Source organism: Plasmodium reichenowi, chromosome 12, assembly GCF_001601855.1.
Source record: "Plasmodium reichenowi strain SY57 chromosome 12, whole genome shotgun sequence".
Taxonomy (NCBI): domain Eukaryota; phylum Apicomplexa; class Aconoidasida; order Haemosporida; family Plasmodiidae; genus Plasmodium; species Plasmodium reichenowi.
This window is the reverse complement of record NC_033657.1, coordinates 1,321,254-1,332,034: the sequence shown is the minus strand read 5'-3', so window position 1 is coordinate 1,332,034 and position 10,781 is coordinate 1,321,254. Positions and strand designations below refer to the sequence as shown.

At 19.5% G+C, this 10,781-nt stretch overlaps 3 protein-coding genes and 1 pseudogene across 3 annotated transcripts, besides 1 other annotated feature; 3 read left to right on the top strand and 1 right to left on the bottom strand.

The window, feature by feature from the left end:
- Positions 1-602: 602 nt before the first annotated feature.
- PRSY57_1233700 (hypothetical protein) lies at positions 603-1,757 on the top strand (the record flags this gene model as incomplete). The annotated part of the gene is made up of 1 exon (XM_012908755.2): positions 603-1,757. One exon carries the CDS (start codon positions 603-605, stop codon positions 1,755-1,757), a length of 1,155 nt encoding a protein of 384 aa, XP_012764209.2.
- Positions 1,758-2,289: 532 nt separating this feature from the next.
- PRSY57_1233600 (aspartyl protease, putative) lies at positions 2,290-4,764 on the top strand (the record flags this gene model as incomplete). The annotated part of the gene is made up of 6 exons (XM_012908754.2): positions 2,290-3,733; positions 3,851-4,025; positions 4,091-4,138; positions 4,210-4,316; positions 4,453-4,550; positions 4,657-4,764. 6 exons carry the CDS (start codon positions 2,290-2,292, stop codon positions 4,762-4,764), a joined length of 1,980 nt encoding a protein of 659 aa, XP_012764208.2.
- Positions 4,765-5,545: 781 nt separating this feature from the next.
- On the top strand, positions 5,546-7,725 carry PRSY57_1233500 (DNA polymerase epsilon subunit b, putative; the record flags this gene model as incomplete). The annotated part of the gene is made up of 2 exons (XM_012908753.1): positions 5,546-6,513; positions 6,819-7,725. 2 exons carry the CDS (start codon positions 5,546-5,548, stop codon positions 7,723-7,725), a joined length of 1,875 nt encoding a protein of 624 aa, XP_012764207.1.
- Positions 7,726-7,923: 198 nt separating this feature from the next.
- The window catches only part of PRSY57_1233400 (hypothetical protein), a pseudogene marked incomplete at both ends in the record, with an annotated part of 6,240 nt that continues 3,382 nt past the window's right edge, over positions 7,924-10,781 (bottom strand).
- Positions 7,924-10,781: part of a sequence feature that runs on past the window's edge.

Sequence of the window (10,781 nt, the reverse complement as noted above, 5' to 3'; positions counted from 1 at the left end):
TTTTTTTTTTTTTTTTTTTTTTTTTTTGGTTTAAATAATAATTTTTTTTGAAAATATAAATTGAAATACATTAAAAAAAAAAATAAGAGATATCATCATGATATTAATAAAATAGAAATAATATTATATATATATATATACAATATAATATATATTATGTTAAATACGGTGCTTTTCGAAGTATTTTTTTTACCCCCTCTCCATTATATATAAACCTTTTAAATAATGTAATAATATATAAACAGCAATATATTTTACTGCATGATTTTATTTATTTTATTCTTTTGTCATTAAATAAATTATATATTGATAATGAATTGAATATAAAAAGAATATAATATCTCAAAAAAAATATATATATATATAAATAATATATATTTATATATCTTCAAGAATTACATATTTATATTATATGTAAAATATATAGGAGTATATATATTATATATATATATATATATATATATATGTACATTTTGAAAGTATAAAAAAAAAAAAAAAATATATATATGATAAAATAAAATTAATATAATCTGATATAACAATAATATATATATATATATATATATATTTCTATTTATTTATACATTTTTGTGTGATTCAATATGATTACTTCCATTAATGTTATCCACGAATTACTAACGACAATTTATTGCTACATTTTTTCAAGAAAGAGAAAGGACATATATAAATATGATGTATTGTTATATTTACAAGACTATTATTATTTTGATGTAATAAAAAGAGTGAGTGATGATATAAAAGAACTGGATGATAATTCTATAATTATTGATATAAATAGTAATGAATATGAAGTTATAACAAATGGAGATAAGGGTTCCTCTTTTTTTAATCATACTTTTGAAAATTTTTGTATACATAGAGGATATGATATAATAAAGGATAAAAGATATTCAAATGAATATGAGAAACGAATTGATTTTCTTCATGAACTTCTTTGTGATTTATTATGTTTATTATTAAATGAAAATAATGAAAAAAAAGGAAAAGGAAACGAAAAAGATGAAAAGAAGAACAACATCAACAAAAATATGAATTATAATAAAGAAAGAGTAATTAACAAAATGTATCATAACAATAATCATTTATTTAAAAAATCTTGGGAAAATATTCAAGACATTTTAAAAGAAATAAATATATTAAATGAAAATAAATATGTAGAAGATATTAATGAAGAAAATATAAAAGATATATTATATATTCAAAAAGAGAAATTAATAAAGAATGAAGATATAATAATTAAAAAAAATGTAGATATAAATAAAATAACATTATTAAATAATTTAATTGAAAAATATAATAATGAATATAAATACAGATTTTATTATATTTTCTTAAATAATTATCTAACTATTCAAACAATGTTTACATCGAATATAATATATTTGTATTCACCTGAAATACAAAATATTATACACAAAATTATAAAAATGAAAATAAATTTATATCAACCATTAACCATATATGATGTCTTATCTTTTCAATATGATCAAATTATGTTTCATAAAAGTTCTTATATGAATTTAATATCTCCTGTAAAAAAAATTAAAATATTAAATAATATTGTAGAAAGAGGAGGAGATCCAGATGAATTCTCCAAAAAGGTCATAATCAAAGATGTTATTAATGCAAATATTTCTTTAAAAGCGAAATTTAATAAAGCTAGAACACAAAATGATAATAATTGGGGAAATAATAAATATAAAGTTAGAAATTATTACGACAACAATAGAAGGTGATGTACACATATTAAATTATTATAAAATGATAAATAAATAAAAATATATATATATAATATATTTCGTCACAAAACATAACTATTAAATGAGCATTTATGTTCAATGTTTTATTTACACATATATCTTGTTAATCCAAAAATATATATATGTTTATGTCTATGTTTATGTATTTGATTTTTTTTTTTTTTTTTTTTTTTTTTCTTTTTTCTTTTTTCCTCCTTTGTGTGCATTTATAGATCTATACATACCAAAAATTAAAAATTATATAAAATAAAATAAACTTTTTAAAGATTTTAAATAATGATACCGTATAAAAAGGTATTCATCCATATAGCTATTTTCTGATATACAAATATTTTATAAATTTCCATTACACAAAAATCAAAAATAACATATACGTATTTATATCCATCCACATATATGTAAACATATATATATATATATATATATATATATATTTAAATTACTCATTAAATAATTGTTATTTTGAAATGATTAGATAATATAATAGACTACTCCTTTTTCTTTAAACATGTTATTCCTTTTGCATATATATATACCACAAAATTCGGTTGCTTATGTGTCTAATATATTTCCTATGACATATATTTACCCATCCTTTACATTTGTATCATTCCTTTTATTTTCTTATTTGTTTTCGCATTTTACCTACATCTTAAAGTACGAACAAAAAATTATTAATAGAATATTATCATCGAATTCATTACATGTTGTACATAATTTTCCCTTTGTGCAAAATGATATAGAAAGGAATATTATAAAGGATGACAAAAATAATGAAAATACAGACAATAGGAATAAACAATACATGAGTGATGAAGAGAAAAAGGAAAAAAAGGAAAAAATGGAAAAAAATGAAAAAATTGAAAAAAATGAAAAAAATGAAAATGGAGATCATCCGCAGCTATTACAACATAATTATGATACTTTAAATATCCGACACAATAACAATCATATGCTAGATTTCCTTTCTAGTGTTCAAAAAAAAGAAAGTAGAAAATTTTATTCCATAAACCTGAAAGAGAAAAACTTTAGATGGAGTATGATATTGAGTATAGGTTCCAAAAAAAAAGATTTAGAATTAGGTATCCTTACGAATAGTAATATTACGGGTTTATATTGTTCTTATAATTATAAAGATAATGATGAACTAAAAAACCTTAAATATGATATTACTGTTTCAGAAGATTTAAAGTATGTAGAATGTAAGAGTATAATGTGTGACAATGTAGAACATAGTAGTCCTTGTTTACCTTTAGAAAATTATTTTAAATTAATAAATGATTATAAAATAAGAAAGAGAAGTTGTCAAAATAAATTTTGTGATTATGTAAACAATATGAATTTTCTAAATATGATAGATAGATTAAATGATAGAAATTTATCTATTTGTTCTTTTAATACTACAATTAATAATGAACAAATAATAGGTTTTTATTTTAAAGATTCCTTTTTTTTATATAAGAAAATTAAAACTTCTTTTTTATATTTTGCATGTATAACAGAAAGTGACCCTTTACATTTTAATAATAAACTTTCTGGATTTATAGGATTAGCAAATTATATTAATGATAAAGAAAAATATCATAATCAGAATAAAAAGATATATTCTACAATTTTATATTCATTTATATATAAATCTATTTCGAAAAAAAATATTTTTTCTTTATGTTTTAAACAAGGAGGAGGATTTATTACTTTTGGTGGGTATGATCAAAATGTCTTAACAAAAAAGGAAGCACCTTTATCAAAAATACAATTATATTCTATAGATAAAAATACAAATAAGAAATATGTACAACAATTAAATTCTTTTGATGTATATGATCTTTTGTGGATACATTATTATGCAAAGAATAAATCTTATTATAGTCTTTTCCTCAAAAATGTTACAGCAACAATCGATCAAAATAAAATGAATAGTGTAATTAATGCCGAGGCAAAAGTCGATTCCTGTAAGGAAAAAAAAAAAAAAAAAAAAAAAAAAAAAAAAATATATATATATATATATATATATATATATATATATACATATCTATATTGTGTATTTTTTGCTGTTTTCTTTTTTACAGATAATTATTTTTTATCCTTTCCAGCTGATATTACAATAAAATTAAAAAATTTTGTTCATGACAAATGTCCTGACACAGATCAATTTAATGACTGCTCAAATTTAATTGAAAAGGGACTCATCAAATTGAAGAACAAAAACATAAAGGATTTTCCAAAAATAGAATTGTTATTTGAGTAATAATATATGTATATATATATATATATATTTATTTATTTATTTATCTTTATTTTGTGTGTAGAGAAGGAACAGTAATAATACATCCAGAAGATTATATAATACATGAAAGGTATATTATACATATGATATATATATATATATATACTATATATTTTTACATTTATTTTATTTTATTTATAGTGATGGTGTATACAGAGTGTTAATAAATTCATCAGGGGAATTAAAATTAGGCATTCCATTCTTTTTAAATAAATATTTAATATTTGATAATGAAAATGAGAGACTAGGTTAATAAGTAGCACATACAGATATTTAACCATACTAATTTGTAACTATCCATATTTTTTTACACATAAATAAATATGTATATATATCCATATTATATATAAATAAGTATACTTATATATATTTATATTTTTTTAGGGGTTAGTAAATCAGAATGTGCTCTTGAACTAAACGACAATGAATTATTTGGAGTTGACCTTTCATCAAATGATGATCCTTACGAAGAAAAAGATGACGTAATTAGATATATAGATAAATAAATAAATAAATAAATAAATAAGTATAAATATATATATATATATATATATATATATATATATATATTTACATTTTATTTCTAAGGATTCAATGAAGGAGAATTTTTTTCAGAAATACAAAACACACATTATTTTGATTTCTAGTGGGATATTTGTCTCTTCTATTATTGGAAGTATCTTATATTTTAGTTGAACATATAAGAAGAGCAGAAAGAAAATAAAATTTTCATAAAATATTTCAAATGGCAATTTTTTTTTTTTTTTTTTTTTTTATAATTAAATGTTATTCTTTATTCATTTCTCATAATACATAGAAAAATAAATAAATATATATATATATATATATATTTATTTATTTATTTATTTTTATTTAATAGATTTGTCTATATAATATACTCATTTTTTTTTTCTTTTTATGTATATATAAAATTATTTAAAAAAAAAATATATAGCAAATAATAATCACAATGAAAACTTATAGCATTATTATAATATATATATATATATATATATATATATATAATACCATATAATATTTATTTTTAAAAATTATTACACATATAATTATTAATATATATATTAAGGTTTATAAGGTCATAATAGAAGTGTTTAAGATAATATAAAAAAAAAAAAAAAAAAAAAAAAAAAACAATACATTTTATATATTTATTATTATGATTTCCTTTAATATTCTTATATTATATATTATTTACATTATTTTTTTCGTTTCATTAAATTAGATGTCCTCCTCCTACTCTTTATAAATATTAATAAAAAATTTAAAGGTGTATCTCTTCTAATAATATCAAAATGGATATTTATAAACATCAAATTTGTTATAATAAAATATACACATTCTTATATACTTAACACCTAATTGTATATATATATATATATATGTGTTTTCCTTTTCTTTTTAATTTTTGTATTTTATTTTATATATATATTTTTTTTTTTTTCTTTTTTTTTTGAGGATGCAAACATTTTTGAAAGAAAATATAATCAACAATATAACGAAAAGCCATGATATAAAAAACATAAATTTATATTTAAATAACATTGAAGAGAATATTATAAAAATAAAGAATGAAGGACAAAGTATTATAGATGATGTATTTTTGGCCTTTAATGGGTCCATAAGTCATCTTTCTTTATACTCTTATTTATATGATCATAATATTAATGTAGGATTAGAATGTTTAAATTTTATTTATGAACATAGTTATATTGAAGAAGAGAAAGTTATTGAAGGTGATGCTAAAGATGAAGAAAAAATAGTAGATATAACTAAATTTGATTCAGATATTATGTATTATATAGTTAAGAAATTCAAGGAAACATATGAAGAAAATTATAATTTAACAGTTAAAGATTTAGAAAATATTATTCTTGAATATAAAGAAAAAATATATGAAGAGTCTATTAAATTATATAAAGAAAAATATAATGATGGTATTAAAATATATAATACCTTTTTAGATATCTCTCATTTTTATTATGATGGCAAAAAAATGAAATTTTTAAAAAAACAGAAAAACGATTCAATTCAAAATTATAATGAATATATTAATGCACATACAGATGTAGAATTTTACGAATTAAAATATCATTTATTAAGTAAAAAAATTAAAGGTCATCCTTCTGTTTTATTCTGGTCAGATGCTATCAATGAAATACATATAAAAGATAAAACTATTATTACATCTGTAGATTCAATCAAACTAACTAATACAGGGCATCAACACATTATTGGTATATTAGGACTAAATAGAGATGGAGAATTGGTTATTCAAGGTATTAGAAATGAAGTCAAATTATTTATTAATCAATCTTGTATTATTAATAATGGAATTTATTGTATTGGTCATATTATATTATTACAAGGACGCATGAAATTGTTAAATAAAACATTCTATGTTACTGAGATTATGCATCCACCCAGGTAATAATGAAAAACAAGTGTTATACATATTCAAATGTATATGTTAACATATATGTGTTCTTATATGTATGTTTATATAATTATATATATGTTAATGTGTACATGTTCGTATATGTAAATAAATAAATAAATATATATATATATATATATATATATATATATATATATATATTCATATTTTTATCGCTTAGAAAAAAAAAAAAAAAAAATACACATTTATATACATATTACATTTTATATGCAACAAAATGATTATTTATTATTTATTATTATTATTTATTATTTTTTTTTTTTTTTTTATACAGAAATTATGACGACGAAAAAAACGAAGAAGATATTTTCTACGACTTTGAAAATGAAAACGAAAAAAAAGAAATATGTGAATATGAAATAATTGTACGAAATAATGATAAAAAACAAAATTGGATTATTATGCATGATATATATTTAGATAATCCAAGTACTTTTGAAATATTAGAAAAGATGTTTTCGTTATATGTAAATACATATCCAGATAATGAACTACCAATTGGTTTTATATTAATGGGTGATTTTATAAGTTTAAAATTTGATTATAATAAAAATTTTAATGATTTATATATTAAAGGATTTGAGAAATTATCAGTTTTATTAATTTCTAAATTTAAATTAATATTACAAAATTGTTATTTAATATTTATCCCAGGGAAAAACGATCCATGTGCATGTAAAAATAGTATACCTAAAATGCCTATCCTTCCATATTATATAAAAAAATTTGAACAAAATATTCAATCCTTTTTTTCATGTAAAAAGAAAATTATATTTGCAACAAATCCATGTAGAATTCGTCATTTTAATAAAAAAATGATTTTCTTTAGACAAGATATTTTAAATGATTTAATATGGAGCTCTTCTATTAATGCAACTGATGATAATAAAAATAATCTACAAGATATATTAATTTCAACTATAGTTGGACAAAGTCATATATATCCAATTCCACATGATAATAGAATATTAAAACGTTATTCTTCTTTTCTCTTTTTATATCCTTTACCAAATTTTATATGTATCAGTGATAATACATGTAACAGTTTTATTTCATATGCTTCAGATAATACTAGCGATTCCATTATATCCAATTCAGATCTATCTTTTACGAAAAAAAAAACATTTACCGTCTATAATGTATTACAACATGACGCCAAGAGATATGTAGTTCCTATATAAAAAAAAATGAATCAAGCAAGCATAAAATTATTTCTTTTTTTAATCAAAATTTTTAAAATATTTATTTTATTTTTATACAATAATGATTATTATACATATATATATATATATATATATATATATATGTATGTATGTATTTATTTGTTTCATTATTTATACTTTTTTTTTTTTTTTTTTTTTTTTTTTTAAACCTTTTTATTAATCATAGTAATATATTTTACACTTAGATTTTATATAATTCCACAGTTTGTTTTTTTCTATAAAATTATTATGTGCAACAATTATTATTTGACTTTTTGCTCTACTTAAAGCTACGTTTATCCGATTTTTATTCTCACAGAAAGATTCATAAAGCATATTGCTGTGCAATTGAGAATTGTCGTTCTCCATTGAAACGGCTAGTTCGTTCATAATATTATTTTCGCTAGTTGTAATATTTTCGCTAGTTGTATTATTTTCGCTAGTTGTATTATTTTCGCTAGTTGTATTATTTTCACTAATTGTTTTATTTTCACTAATTGTTTTATTTTCACTAATTGATTTATTTCCACTAATTGATTTATTTCCACTAATTGATTTATTTCCACTAATTGATTTATTTCCACCAATTGTATTATTTCCATCAATTGTATTATTTCCACCAATTGTATTATTTCCATCAATTGTATTATTTCCACCAATTGTATTATTTTCCTTTGTCACAAAATGTTCATCAACTACAAATTTCTCTTCTTCATTATTTTTTATTTTTTCACTTTTTTTTTTTTAATTGTGTTGGGCACATAACACACGAAAACAAAATAATTTCTTTTTCTATTCCTTGGAACGAATCGACTGTACTAACGTTAACTCTTTTTAATTGGTTGGCTTTTTTTGAATTGTTTAATTTATTTCTGATATATGACGATTGTGATTTGTATAAAGAAATGATACCTATATCATGTGGATTAATATGATTATCAATCATATTTTCACATATGCTAACAATTATCCTTGCTTCCTTGATATTAATATATGAAGAGTTATATAGTATTTCTTTATAATGGCTTCTAATTAATATTAGATTGATGTGTGCATTATATTTATCATAATGAATTTTCATTTTCATAGTACGTTTTGCATTTTTAATACGATTATTATAAAATAGATGGCTACATATTTCACTGATACTAGGATGACATCGGTATTGTTTATTTAGAATAATTAATTTATTAATATAAAGAGTATAATTTTTATAATTATAACATTTTTCACTTTGTGTATATTTTTCCTTTTTTTTCTATATGTAAATCAAACATTTTTTGGTATAATAGATATTTTAAAGTACAATATTCTTGATCATTTAGGTTATTTACAATATCTATAATATTATCGATATTTTTCGTGTAATCATTAAGATTATTAGGACTTTTTATATTTTCACAGTATATATGATTATTATTTATGTTTGTATTTTCATTTTGTATATTATCCTCCATGTTAACAATTTTATTTTTTCCATTTTGTACAAAATAATATTTAATAAATAATTTATTTTCAATAAGTCTTGAAAACATACTACGACTTAAATCATTATTACTTTTTAAAACAAATCCTAATTGTTTTACATCACCTATAAAAATAAATTTTTTTATAGGATATTTCATAAAAAACCTTAGAAGTGTTAATTCATTAATTTGTGTGCATTCATCAACTATTAGATAATTTATATTATGTTTGATGGTATTCATTTTCTCGAAGAGATGTATACTTCTAAAAGTGCCTGATATATAACTCTTTTGTTTTTATATTTATTTTTTTAAAACAAATTCTTTATTTTTTTTTTAAAACATTTAATAATTGATCAAAATTTTTTATTTTGATGTACATGTTCTTCTTTCATATAGGAAGGGATATGATCTAAAAGTTTTTTTTATCATTAATATCACCTCTTTCAATTTTATTATTAATTTTTTCCTTAGGATCCATGTGATGATTTCTCAACTTCAATTGTACATTATGATTATTAACAACCTTTAACTTATCTAAGTTTGTTTCTTTTTTATTATGAAATGTTCTTTGCATATTATCTATTTTATTACTTATATTATTCAAATATATGGATAATTCCTCAACGTTTTTTTCTTCTCTTAAATTAAGTGTAATAAAGTTTGTTATGACAAAAAAATTTATTTCATATATATTTCCTACTCTAGCAAAATCATAAAAATTGAAATCAAATTTTAATTTTAATAAAATATTATCAACTCCTAAATTAGTATTACATATTAATAAAATTTTATTTTTCTTTAAACGTTGTTTTTTTATTTATGTGTTCAATTATTTTCATATCAGTTTCATTTATATGTTGTGAGTTTATATGATCATCATCTTCTTTTTTTACTTTCTGATTCATAATTATAGGAATCATCTGAATTACTAGTCCTTTTTGAAGTCCTTTTTTTTTTTTTTTTTTTTTTTTTTTTGTTATTATTTTTTTTTTCTTTTTTTTTTTCTTCCTCTTCTTCATGTGTTAATATTTTATCTAAGTATAAAATTATGTTACAAATGAGGGTACTTTTTCCTGATCCAAAAATACCATTAACTAGCAAGCTATTATTCCTACTATAAGTGTCATCATAAAAATGGGTGTTTTCACAAATGTGATTACTACAAAAGTTTTCGTTGTTTTCACAAATGATACTGCTAGGAAGGTTTTTTTTTTTTTTTCGGGTCGGCCATACTTAAACGAATTAACGACATGTGTGATTATATCCTTCTGCTTCTTATTAATCATTTTATTGCTTTTTAGATTTTCTAAGATTTCTCTTTTTAATTGCACATTCACATTATTTTAATACAATTTGCGAATCGATCATAGGGTTGAATTACCTTTTAATACCAATTTTGCTACATATAAAATTATAATTTATAAAATGATTTGTTTGTAAATAATTATGTACAGAATTTATATTACTGTTATGATTTATATGATTTATATTATTTATATATTTGTAATTATAATTGTTAGTGTGAGAATAATTTGTTTGTACTATTGAACTATAAAAAAAAAAAAA